Below are 14,354 nucleotides of genomic sequence, written 5' to 3'. Positions count from 1 at the left end.
AGTGTGATATTTCACTTTTCTGGTAAATGTTATTCCACATACTTTCAGTTGCTTTAGATAGCTGGTCTATTCATAATTAAATTATTGGAGGTTCACATAATTTTCTATTAAGTGGCTTATAATTATGTTTATCCTGCAGTTTACAATTTAAGTTAAAGTATTTTGTTTATAATTTTGAAATGATATTTTTTTGTCAAATATAATTTAATCTTTCATGAATGTCTAATTTTTTAGTCAGTGGATTCAAATGACTAATAAAATGTTGAATCAATACATATTACTACTTCAGAAGGGATTTATTACAAAGGTGTATTATCACTACAGCAAATTGCTAACAAATTATTCTGATGCAATTTGTAAATATGTATGAGGGAGGTGGTTTGAATAAGAGCACCAAATTAAAAGATATGTAAAAAGCATATTTGATACATAATTTTCCAGAAGTAAATGGAAATAAATTCTTAGATGCTATAATTCTTCATCTTTGATGTCACAGAATTAAAAAGAGTTAATTGTCAAAAACACTTAGGCAGTTCATAAATGTTAAGATATGCAGACAAGTCAGTTAAGTCCTGCCTAGGTTTACAAGAATTTAGGAGAACATGGGAAGCTGCTGGACATAGCAGGACAAACTTCTGAGTTCAATAAGTAACAGTGTAAGTGGCTGACAAATATTGCACAGACCACAATGAGCAAGGACTGTATTTCACAGACAGTGAAGGGAGAATTTTGTGAGACATGGATATTTCAAATAATTAAAGAGGGTGACTTGGGCAAATTTTGCCAATTATCTTCTTGCAAGGCCAAAAGAGTCTAAGTAACAGTTTATTTTCTGTACTACTTCTGTGTTAACTTCTCTATTATCACTCTCCTAGTGGGGAGTGATAGATCATTAAACTAGACTAGTCAGAAACCAGAATGACACATCCAGATCTGGATGACTCAAGCTCTGAGCCAGCAAGTCAGCAAGAGGTTCAGGATCTGGATATGGAAATCAGACAGACTTAAAATCTATGCTGATTACTGAGGGACCCACTAATGTGGGTTTACCTTTATATTTAAAAAATAGAAATATATTTAGAAAAATGAAGGAGTATGTATGTTCATTGTTGAACTTCAATACTAACTCTCCAGAGATGAGGAAAAGGTTTGAGCCATCATTGCTGCTTGTGCTTGTGTGACTGCTGTGATGTTTATCTAAGGGAAAAGACACTGTTCTTCATGTTGTTTCACATGGGCAGCAGCTTTGTAGTGTGTGTATGTGTGTGATTGTGTATTCGCTTACTGAAAGCGCATTCAGGCTCAGTACTGGCTGGATCTATATACAGGAGTGGGATGAGCCCTCCTGGTCTGGGAATCCACTGCATCCAGTTTCCATTAATAACTGCTCTGAGATGTTCAGTGACTGCTCATCATCACATGGGACTGTGACTCCAGTCACATCCTTCGGGTTTGTCCCTCCCAGAGATTCCTACCTTGTTAATTCACCAAAACAAACAAAGCATACAGGAATAAGTTAAGTTCTTTGCTTTTTAAGTGGTGATAGTTCACAGACATCCCAGCCTGTAACTGGAGCTTCACAGTGTAAAAAAACATTGGAGAAACACAAGTAATAAAAGCCTCTTAATCCCTCAACAAAATAGAAAAAAAAATAAAAAGAAAAATAATAGGGAAACCCAACATAGTAGAAAAGTAATGTCAAAGAGCATGTCAATCATCTCTCCAACACTCTGCATTTTTATATGTTTATTTCTTTTAGGTCCATTTTGTGAAGAACCTGATGATCCTTGTGCCTCTCAGCCATGCCTAAATGGAGGTGTATGCCAGTATAAACAGTCTGGACATGTTTGTGATTGCCCTTCTGGTTTTCTTGGTCAGAACTGTGAAATTAACATCAATGAATGCTCTTCAAGGCCATGTCAGAACAGAGGTACATGTATTGATTTGCCAAATGTAAGTATAAATATTAAGAGAGCTGTATTTGAACATAGAATTACAACTTTGCATCACAGAATGATTTGGGATGGAAGAAACAAATATGACTTATTTCCAACTTCTCTGCAGTGGGCAGAGACCTCTTACTCTAGATCAGGTTGCTGATCTAGTTCCATGCAATCTGACCTTGAACACTTCATGGGATAAGGCATTTACAACTTCCCTCCTGTCTCACCAATTTAGCAAAAATGATGATGTGTGGGATGATGTCAGAGGTCTCAAAGAAGTCAATTTTATCAGATGCATTATTGAAAGACACCATTAGTTATACATAACACCATTAGTTAGACATAACTTACCCTTTGTGAAGCCATATTGTCTGTTTCTAATCACCTTGCTGTTATCCATATGCTTTGACATACTTCACAGGAGGATCTATTCCATGAAAGTGTCAAAATATTTAATTCTATTGTAAATTTTTTAATTAGCTTTGCATGCTTCATGAAGAAACATGGAATTTTCTCAATGTGTCCTGTTTATAACATTTTTAGTATAAAAAACCCCAAACTCCCCATTTCATGTCAGTTGCTTGATGATCACAATCACTTAAGGAACTAGCCATATTATTTTATTTCTTTTTTCCTCTCCCTAAAAAAATCAACTGACACAAAAGAGTTATCATGTGATCTTTATTAACTAGGGATTGTCTTGTTCTTGCTTTTCATGAGGTATAAGTTTTTAAATTCTTTTTTTGTTTTTTTTCTTTTTGTTAAATAGAATAAATTCATGCAGAACTCATGAAGTTTTGATAAAAAAGTCATACCTGGTAGTATGTCAAAATAAATTGTGGACGTTCTTTCATTAGCATGACTATTGCAAATAGCAGTTATTATACAGAACCAAAACAGTGAAAGAAGAGTTCAAAAGCTTGCTTATCATGTAGCAGTGATGCACATTCATACACAGAGGGAAAAAAAACATCTAAATTGCTGAATTAATTGATAGATTTCTAAGTTATGCACCTGGTCTAAATATTTTGTGTACTAGATATACTAGCACAAACTATTTTGTGAAATAGATAAACAGCTGGAATAGTTTGCTTCACACATATAGAAATGTCTCAGTGGGAGTTGAAGTTTTCTAATTATATTTAAGACCAATTCTAAAGAAACACCTAAACACTTCCAACTTCATTAGGGAAACCCACCCCTTTATTTTTTCCTTTTCTTTCTGACTTCAAAAGGCCCATGAAGAGCATAGAAAAATAAGAGTGGGACTGTCAGCCCTAAGAAATATTTTGCTTTGTAAAAGAACTCACTTTTCCTATTGTTCAAATTAGAGATTGCAGTAACTGGCAGATGTCTTTCACTGTTAAAGAGTAGCATAGACTCTGTGCTTTATATTGAAGGAGAAAATGGATAACCATGATTATCTCTCCTTCTCTAGCTTGTGACACTGTTTGGTTACTGATGTACCTTGTATACTGTTACTATTTAATTCATGCAAACATTACATTGCAAAAAAATCAGAAATGAGAAAAATACCCTAAATTAATTATAAAACTTCTTCTTAATTCAGTTACAAGATCACAAAACCACAATTTTAAAGCTGGTATATTTCCATCTAGCAAACTCAAGTATAGTATAATCTATGCTGGAAGGCCTGTTCTACTTGTCCTAAATTAAGTTTGTAACCTATCTGAGACTAGAACTGCTCTGTCTTTGTAGACTGCTTTATATGATGAAAAGTTGTCCGAGACAGAACCTCTCTAGTAATGGATGTAAACACCATGTACACTAAATTTTATGTTGTCTTGGGTACAACAAATAATTATTTCTAATTTCCCTCTCTTCTATAGGATGTGGCATGTATCTGTATGCCAATATTTACTGGCAAGTTCTGTGAGAGAATACTGAACCCATGTGAATTATTACCTTGCTTAAATAATGCAACTTGTGTAGCTCAACAGCAAAACTATAACTGCCGGTAAGATTGGAAATTAATTTATTTCAGTACTTCGTTGTTTCACTTGATGATTTCACACAGATTGCAGAAAGACATCATCATTCACAGAGAACACAGAAAACTATAAACTTTTGTTTTAAAAAATGTATTCATCTTTTGTGCTTTACTCTGCTTGGCTTTTTGTAAAGTCTGGGAGTGATACAAAAAGATTTAAAGAATTTAAGGGCTATAAATTATTTAATTATTAATACTATAAAAACATATACATTTTAAAACAATGATGACATTTGAGACAGTTATACTACATGTGCCACTCCTTTGCAGGGTGTATGAAGTTTATGTTGTTTCTGAAAAGATAAGGCAACCTATTTAATTTCTAGCTCGCAGACACGCATCAGTAGACTTTAAATTGATCCTTCAAACAGCTTATGGAAAGCTATTTTATACAGAAAGACCACAGTAAAAATTATCCATTTGAAAATACCAGAAGCGACCCAATGTATAATTTAATTTCATTTTTAAATAGATTTTTAAGGGTTTTTTTTCCGTGCCAGTAAGTCATAGAATTTATCCCATTCCCCTTTGCTTGGCTTTTATTTTGCTGCCTGAGTATATTCTGATAAACATTACTGAAGTAAACATTTTTCAAATTTTAGGATATTCATAAAAGCAGAGAATTGAAGACTGTGATACAAAAAAGCCTGACAACATATTATGAATGAACTTAGAAACTGCAAAAAATAGAATTATAGAACACAGAGTTACAGTGCATCAGCAGAGATTCCATTGAGAAGACTTGAAATTAAAATATAAGTAGAAATATGTTTACAGTTTTCCCAAAGAAGAAAATCCGAACAATTTAATTCATATTCACTCCTAAATACAGATATACATACAAACACACATATGCAAGCTCATATATAGTTAGATCTTCCCATATAGGTATGAAACCACAGAACAACATACTACACAGACAAGTGTTATCATTCATTTTACAATTCTTTAAACTAAGATATATACTAATAATTTATTTTTATATAGCCAGTCTTTCCCATAATATGTGTATATTAGTATAAAACGTGTTGAAATTTACATTTAAAAATATGCACAATATGAACAATTACTATCTGGACATAGATTTCCTTTATTAACAGAAGCCAAACAAAAAATTGAAGTAATAAAAAATTATTCTGGCCCCATTATTCATATTGAATAATCTATAATTCCACAAAGTATTTGTAGAAATGGTCTGTACCAGGAACCTCATTGCACCACGGAAATTGTTTAATAAAAATGTCTGTGGGAAAACCTTATAGTTTAACTATCTTTGCTTTTTTTGCTTTGCTTTGATAGTCTTTGATTATGTGAGAATAAGCATGGAAGTCATTATTTAGATCAGTATAGCAGAACATAAAAATGGGCAATTAAGGATCCATGTTATACTGGGGTGAGTTATAAACTTATTAACACTGAGAATGCTCTAAAAGGGAACTAACAACCTAGAGAGAACACTGTGAATGGTACTCAATTCACAAAGTTTACCTTAGCAGCCAATTTTCCTACCAGACATTCTTAATGAAGGAGGAGAACTCCAGAAAGTGACTCATATCTTCCACAGAGAACTATCCAGAGCAGGTGGCATGACACATCTTACACAAGATAGCAGTTTTCTTTGTACAGAGGTAGAGGGATACAAAGCAATCACAGAATATTAGAACACAATAAATATACAGCACTATCAGAGACTCACAGAACAGCCCAGTTTGAAAGCGACCTTGAAGTGTCTTCTGGTCCAACCTTTAATGGGAAAGGGAATTCAGATGAGATTATCTAGAACCCTGTCCAAATGCTTATTGAAAATCTCCAATGTTCAGTCTTAGTTTGGCCATTTAGTCCACAAAGACTTCAATTATTGATTTCAATATTTTTAATAAATAAAAAAATGTTGTCCTCATTTTTTATGACATTAAAATCAGTTTTTCACTACTTAATCTGAAATAGTTAATAAATATAAATATTTATGCCTCTGTACTTGAAAGGAGTCATTGAGGTGAAAGAAAGCCTTTTGAGTATGAATTACATATTTTTCACAAGGAGATCACATTCAGTAGTTTTGTTTGTGAGAGTTGCAATCTTGCCAGAGTGTTGAAATGCAGAGGAGGTGTTGACAGATAGAGAGGTCCAACAGTCAGCAGGCTTTACTGTTTTAAGAATTCAAAATTATCTTTTCAAATTCATTTTCTGCATTAGCTACTCTGTTAACAGAGGACTTCAGAAGACCTATAGGAACAGTGGTTAGAGAATTTCAGTTTTCTAAATTCACAGACTTATTTTTGCCTGTGATTCATGTTAATTACTTTACCCAAAAGAAATCCAAGATTAATTATGTTTCCTGAATTTGGGAGATTTGTAACTGGTCATCAATATTTTAAGTGAAGATTTGATTCATTTTTGGTAATAATTGTCAAATACTGTATGTTATGTCTCTGTCTAGTCACTCCACAATAAACTGAGTGTGTTTCATACTACATTTGGTGTAATACTAAGTGTAATACTATTACATGATCCACTTTTATAGTATTTTAACATCATAAATAAATGCAATGGTGTTTAGGTCAGATGCATGTACAAGTTCAAATAATAACTGAATTGAACTTTTTACTTCATTACTTTTTAAATCGCTTCCCCCTATGCTATGTTGTTTTCCTTATGCCCAAACTACATTCTTATATCCTTCATAATTCCAGCTTCTTCTCAACACATCCTTCCTTGTTTGGGAAAGCAGCTGTTTTCCATTCTAAACATATAACCAAACAGAATCAATTTAATTTTCCCCACTTCAGTTATGATGTATGACTGTCTTGTATCCTAATTCCATCCTTTCAGTCTTGATATCACACACAACTTTGTGTTAAGAATCTAATAGTTGCATTTCTTCTTAAATGTCAAAATTTAAGGTGAATTCAAATAGGCAGTGAACGAGCATATCTATCACAATAAACTATGATTGTTTGCTTTCTATCTTCTTCTGTTATCCATGTGCTTTACGATAATAAAAAGTCACAAAAAATATGAAAGGGTGTTCTGAGAAAATACGTTCTGTTGGTGCCATCTTAGGAGCTTTACTGTCAACATTTTTTCTGTTAGCTTACATTTCCCTTTCCTGACATTGGTATGTTTATTGCAAAACAACAACAACAACAACAAAACCACTGAAAAATGAGCAAATATAAAAATTAGAAAAAGTCACTTCTAAAACTGGCTTACTAGATTATCTAGTTGATGAAATAATAACAGATCGAAGCAAAAAATCTAGGAAATCTTTCACTTCAGATCATTGGTAAAAAAAAATCAGTAAAACAAACATTGTAATTGGGTTACTCTGACTTGGTTTTAGTTGTTATTTAAAAATTGTAAGACACTATATACAAAACCTTTTATTTATTATTGTTTTACGTTCTTTTCCTATGTAAATTTTATAACAAAAGACTCTTTTTAGCTACAATATGTGAACTAGAACTTTGTTAAGAATAGACTTTTCAAGAGTTTGGAAGCCAAGTATTTGAAATAGTAGAAAAATGTTTGCATGCAGCACCTTTTTCAAGAGGAAGGTGAGGATTACACAATGCATTGCTACTTGCATACAGTGTCCTCATGTACTTGTGTCTATACCAGCCTCAAGGCACATAACCATTTACAGAAGGTTTTCCCATATCCATTTACCTTTGTCCAAATGGTCCCATGCATGAATTGTGGCTGATTTCTGATTAAATCCTACCAGTTTAACACTTCCCTAAGGTTCATAAAGTGGCTTAAGCTTCTGGACATGTTAGATGTGTCTGTGCATTCCTCGGACCCAGAGCCAGAGAGAGACATCTTTAACTGATTTAGAAAGTATGGTTAACTCAGACACTTTCTATTGAATGTTGTTGCCTAAGCAGTTGCTATGGAAAATATATCCCTTACTTTAGTTTGCTGCATGACTGTGAGAAGCTTCATGCATTTTGAAACCAGGAATTGGATAGGTTTTTCCTAAATGAAAAAACATAAGCAACACATCTGGATCTCAAACCTATTAGGAGCAAGAACTTAGGAAAACCAGAAGCAATTCTGCATAATCATCATAATATCCAGTTTCTGGACTGAATCATTTGAAAAAAAATACCTCATAGAAACAGCTAGAGAAATTCCCATCTATATTTTGGATTCTTTCACAAACACAAATTTTCAGCTAACTGGCCCTTTCCTTTCTCTTCTTCTTAAATATTTTCTTTCCAAGATACTAGAAATAGCCTTTAGATAGGAGAACATGCTGTGTCTGTAAGAACATAGTGAGTGTGTTTGACAAGGATTATCTATCTATCAAGATATAAGCATTCAAATATTTTTCTACATTGCTCCATTATTGATTTTGAGTAAGAATTCTTTATTATCTATTTGAATCTCATATGTTTTATTTGTGTATATGGGATTTTTTTAACATGTGAGAGCTACATCAGGAAAGGATTTTCTCCTGCTAATAATAAGTGCTGACATGAAGCATAAGAAATTTCTATAGTTCTTTTGACATACATGAGTTATCCATCACTCCATTGGCATCACACGGGACTAACAAACAGTCACAAAAATTGAATTCTAATTTTTTTCGTTAAAGCATCTCTCTGATGCTTAATTTGACTTATCATTTCTAATAGTTTTCCAAAACCTTGTTACCTTATCTATAACTGTTTGTTGAATAATGCCTCTTTCTAGATTTTTTTTTCCTGGAAGATTATATGAAATATTGGTGTGAAAACTCTTTCATCAATGAAAGAAATTATTTATGAAAAAACAAAATTATCCAGAGTCATGTGAAGGATTTTTAATTTCTTGAAAACAAAATATCTGTTTATTTTAAATAACATAAGAGATATGTTTTCTTACTGCAAGAGCATTATTTAATAGATTTATGGAACATAATTAAATACAGTTAACTTTAAAAATGCAAGTTCTCTAAAATACACTGGTGTATTTACAGCTGCATGCCAGGATTCACTGGAAAGAACTGTGAGGAAGTAATTGACTACTGCAGGCTGCTCAGCATCAACTGTCTGAATGAAGGATTGTGTCTTAATATAATTGGAGGATTCACTGTAAGTAATTTAATACATGTTAAACTAATTCAGTGTTCCAAAGTATAAAAGCTTCAGACAAGCAAACTTGAAATGCGTTCATTACTCTAAGAGACAAGAGGGGCACAATTGTATAGGTTGTATTAATTTTAATCGATAACACAAGGGCAATTCACTTGGGTAATATGGATTTTTTTATTACTTTTTTATTGAGATCATGTTTAGTACTGTATCAAGTAAGATAACTGAAGGATATTTTTATAGTAAAAAGAATATGTAACTAATTGTGGTCCAGTGTCATTACCCACAAGGATGATAATCACTGCAGCGTTGCAGCCTTTAAAAATACATTGGTTGTATTAAGATAATCTGTTGCCATTATTTTAACCAGAATCAAATTACTTATCTACATATAAACATGTTTAAAATTATTACAAATTTAGAAATTTGATGATGAAACTGTAGTGTGGTGATGTTCATTCCAACTTACGGTTTAGGAAAAAAAAAAAATATTAGGTCTGCTGGTTTATCTCTCTAAATTGTGCCTGAAAATGTTAAGGAAAGTGCAGAATCTGGCTCTTGTCCTTGTTAAACTTCATATGGCTGGTGATTACCTGCTCCTCTGATTTCTCAGGGTCTGTCTGTCCTTGAGGGAGCCTAAAACTCCTCCCAGATTAGTGTCACAAGCAAACTCACATTGTATTCCTTCAAGTTCTTTGTCCAAGTCATTTATGAAGATGCTGAAGAGCGCAGGGCTGAGGATGGAGCCCTGTGGAACCCCAGCAGTGACAGTACACCCCAATACAGGGACAGATCACCAGACTTATGTCACACCATTCCTTATATCCCTTTGTGCCTGACCTGTGCACCAGTTGCTCACCCATCATGTAACCTGGTTATTAATATTTTGTCCAGATACATCCTGTGAGAGTATCAAAAGCGTTCCTGAAATGATGCATCTGCTCATTTTCCTAAATAAACTAAGTGGGTTTCACTTTCATAGGAGGAAATAAAGTTTGACAAGCAGGATTTCTGCTCATGAAGCTGTGCTGGCTGTGACTGATGACTGCAACACTCCAGGTGTTTTTCAGTACTTCCCAGAATAATATTTTCTATGCTTTTACCAGGCACAAAAGTGAGCCTAACAGGACTGTAGTTTCTGGAGTCCTCCTTCTTCTTCTGTGTGTATTGATGACCACAGTAAATGGTAGTGTAATTAATAATACACAAATATAATAAGTATGTCTTGGTGGACTGCACTATTTTAGACAAACATGTTCTAGGAGAGGAAAATTCAATGCTGTATGCACAGAAAAAAGAATATGAATTACACAGTAATAAGTGTTCCTGATAGTTGGTGAAAAAGAAGGCAAGTTTTAGCTAAAATTGAATTTTAAAATGTGAAATCACACTGTTGATGAAGACAGAAAGACAATCCCTGTAATCAAAAATAAGCACTCGTATATATAGAAGCATTTTTGAGTGGTCATATTTCTTTGACTGTCAGTGAAGGGTCATCATAGGCAGCTATGTCATCTAAATTGTTTTAAGAAGGTTGCAAATGAGGAAAAAGCTATTAAAAATGAGGTTTATTAAATAAAGAAATAATTTAAAATTATATCCTCAAAATAAACATGAATTTGCAGTCTTAAACCAGTCCATGGTCTATTGGTTTTTCTCAGAATAAAAAGAAAGAACAATTGTATTTAAAATATTCAACTGTTGGTGCCAAAAATTTTGAAGCTAAATTAGCAACAAAGTGATAAAAGTATTGTGCATGGTTCTGAACAGTTCCTTCTTCTTTGTACTATTGACTATAACAGGAGCATTTTCAAACACATTTTGGGAAATATGGTTCAATGTTATGTTTCAGCAGCTTCCCAGATAAGTTCCAGGTCACATCTGTCCTGTCCTTGTGAATAACTTCACCAGACATTAAATGTCATGAGAATCTACTACTGTGGGATCCAAATCTCATAATTCCCACAGAAGGCTGAAGGCCTTATTGTGTATTGCTTCTAGTAGTCAATGCAGCAGACTCATTTCACTGATATTAAAAGGTTAGGAACAGGTTTACATTTTCCAAAGTTGCCATGAATAGTGAAAAACCTAATTCCCCCTATTTTATTTGGGCCCTGAAGAAGATCAGAGACATTTTCCTTTATTAGTTTCTAAAGCACAAAAAGACAACACTGCAGCTTTGACTCAGTTTCAGAAATATGGATATAATTTGGACATATAATTTTAAGAGGTGACAAACACAATTCTTGAAAATGAACAGATCTTCCTCTCTCAAAAAAATACTGATATGAAAAATTCTATTACTTACTATTGATCTATCAATTATTGCAAGAAGTCTGCTATTGAATTTCTCCTGATTTGCAGCTGCAATGTTGGAACTGATTCTAAGAATAAATATAGCCATTGTAAAAGTTCTGAAGAAAATATAATAGACTATCTTCATTTTTTTATACCCATACCATAGGAAAGTTGGTAATTAATGTACTGGTTTGTCAGTTTTATAATAAAGAATTCCTCCGACTTAGAAGACAGGGGGCACTGTTTTAAGAGAAGAAATAAAACAGTTTGAGCATAAAACATGCAATTACTGATGTGTGAACCAATTTCAGATTTCAGCAGGTTTTATATAATAAAAATATTTAACTACATTATTATGACAATATGATAACCTGCTTCTTAAAAATATTTTTTTTAAATCTGCCCATAAATACACTTTTCAATAGATTTTTCTGTTCTCGTGGCAACTTTTCTTAAGCAGATCTTATAAGTGAAAAATCAGTGTTCTTGTTTTGCAGCTGATAGTATTTTCTCAGTGTTTTTAATCTGATTGTCTTAAACAATTTATGGCTGTAGGTATCAGTTTTCGTTATCTTTACCTGAAGACAGGGAAAATATGAGCAATGCCCAAAAGGCAAGTGATAGGGAAGAAAGAGCTGCTGCTTTTCTCATGCTAATCATACTGCTGCCACATGCTAAACACCTCAGGGTATGAAGTGGTTTGAGTAGAGCTCTCCCAGTGATTTAGAATAGCTCCAGTAAAGCCTCTGGCACACAACTGGGCAGTGAAAGCCGATAAAGAGAGTATACAAACAAGAAATCACTTGTGGATGTAAAGCTTTCCTCTAGGTCCCAAGGGTGGATCAAGTACCTTGCTATTTGTTTATCCGCAGTAAGTAGTTTAGATCATGGAAAAAAGTATTATCTTTCCTTAAGATGCCCTGTTTCTTCCTTAATCATTAGTGTTAAACTGAAAAAAAAAAAAAACAACCCTCAAAGCCAACCAAACAAAAGAAAGGTACTGAAAAAATATATCAAACTAATCCAGTGCAAATTCTGAGGATAACGCTACTCTAGTTTACTGGAATTTGGGAGCCTGGAAAGGAACACAGTTTTGAAAACACTGTATTGAGAAAGTTGAGGTATGAAAACTATGAAGTTTTTTGGCATACTAGCTGTCTTTGCTTTCCAGAGAGAAAACACTGAATTGCATAAGAAATGACAGAATTTACAAGTCAGTTATGATTACCTACAGAAGTGCATTTGAGGGACAGGAAAGTGCTGCTCTACAGTGGCTGCTACACGCTCTCCCATTCATGATCTGCCACACATTTCCTATGGAAGGGGATGCAAATTGAAAGTGCTTTCCGCTTCTTGTAGGGTGTAAAAATACTCATTCATGGTTTTGTTGTTGTTTTGGGGTTTTTTTGCCTAACAGCTCATTACTATGCTACAAGCATCTTTCAATTTATATGGTCTGCATAGTGTATCCAAGTCTATTTTGTCAATATGCCTTTCTCCCATCATCCTGACAAGCCTCTGATTCGTGCAAGGCTGTGTGCTTACAGCCAGCAAAGAAATTGAGTTATGTAGACACAAAAGCTGAAAGATGAGCAGGAAGCAATGTCATTGTAAGGTCCATTTCCATTTGCCAGCGCTACACTTGAGACAAGGTCTAAACAAATTATACATAGTGACTGAACAGCAGAGCTGTGTTGGCAAGCAAATGCACACTGGGGCAGCATTAAAGAAAGAGAAAACAATCTCTGTTATCATTCTGGGTTTTATCACCACACCTACTGTCGGTCATTCAAAGAAAATGTTTGAAGTTTCTCTGAGGAGCTGTACTGACAGTTACATGTGGAATTTTGCATTGGAATAATTGCCAGTGGATGTCCTGGTACCTTCAAAAAGACCAACAAAACTAACTGTTTGATTATAACTAGTTTTCCTACAGTGCAGTGGAAGTAGATTTTGCTTTTAAGGGAGAGTAAAGTTAAGCAAAAAGAAATAATGGTTTTAACTTCTACAAGTAATTTGCCTGGACAGCACTAATTACTGAGAACAGGTACACATATGCATTCCAGCCAATTCCCTTCAGAAAAGTGTTCCCCAGTCACCAGAAGTTTGCTTTCTTATATGGATGCACATTTAATAATGTTTATCTAATAGCATGATTCACTGTAAGAGGATAGAAAAATTAATATAATAAAAAGAGTGGTATCTGAAATCTTGCCCTGCAGATGGCTCTGTGGCTGTTCATGTTATACTCTTTTGACCGTTTTCTCACATCCATATAGTGAATCCATAGCTTTTATATTTGCAGTTTTATGGTGAATCTAAGATATTTCAACAGCAATGTGTGCACCAAGAGGATATAGGGCTGATAAAGTAAAATTATGAATATACAATAATAATCAGTAATACCATGGGTCACATTGTTGTAGATGAAGTTAAAAAAACAAGCAGATATGTTCTGTCCAAAGACTACTCTTCCCTAGCAAAGCATGAGACTGTATACTAGCACAGAAAACACCAAACCTAACATGTTCCTTCAGGGTGATGTGGAAAGGAGGATAGAGGAGGGAACCTGTCTTTCTCCTGTGATTTTCTCCATGTGAAGCTGATATGTGGCCCTCATTCAGCAGAACTTGTACAGAAATTGCAATCAGGCAGGCAGAGGTCCAGGTTTCATTCCTCCCAGATGAGGTTTGCTTTTGTGGGTGCAGAACCAGGCCCATCAGACAGCTGTCAGGCTGGGAATTGAATTGCTGCTTTGCAGAAGAGCAGTGAGCAGTGCCAAGCCCCACAGGCTTGCCTGAAAAACCTTTGTGGGAAGCCTGATGCTCTGGTCCTCTTGGTAAGCTCTTCCCTGAGGAGCAACTCTCAGTTCTAAAGTTTTTTGATAATGTTTTATCCCTAGAAGTCTGGCCGAATTTATAACCCAGAAGCAAAGCATCTCTATGCAGAATTGGAAATAATCTCCAAAATGGAACCATGTCACACTGCTTAGATCTCATAGCCCTAAGCAGGCCTTCAATTTAT

At 34.2% G+C, this 14,354-nt stretch overlaps 1 protein-coding gene across 1 annotated transcript in view; it reads left to right on the top strand.

Annotated features, from left to right (window-relative positions):
* The first annotated feature begins 3,799 nt into the window (after positions 1-3,799).
* The window catches only part of LOC111926025 (uncharacterized), a 29,055-nt gene continuing 18,500 nt past the window's right edge, over positions 3,800-14,354 (top strand). Inside the window, exons 1-2 of the mRNA XM_023922689.2 lie at positions 3,800-3,921; positions 8,918-9,032. Of these exons, the coding sequence (XP_023778457.2) occupies positions 3,812-3,921; positions 8,918-9,032 (225 nt within the window). The 5' untranslated portion in view covers positions 3,800-3,811. The remainder of the gene's footprint in view (positions 3,922-8,917; positions 9,033-14,354) is intronic.

The sequence above is a fragment of the Cyanistes caeruleus genome, chromosome 2 (genome assembly GCF_971803275.1).
Source record: "Cyanistes caeruleus chromosome 2, bCyaCae1.hap1.1, whole genome shotgun sequence".
NCBI classification, from domain to species: Eukaryota; Metazoa; Chordata; class Aves; order Passeriformes; family Paridae; genus Cyanistes; species Cyanistes caeruleus.
Note: the sequence above shows the minus strand (reverse complement) of the source record. Positions and strands in the feature narration are given on the sequence as shown.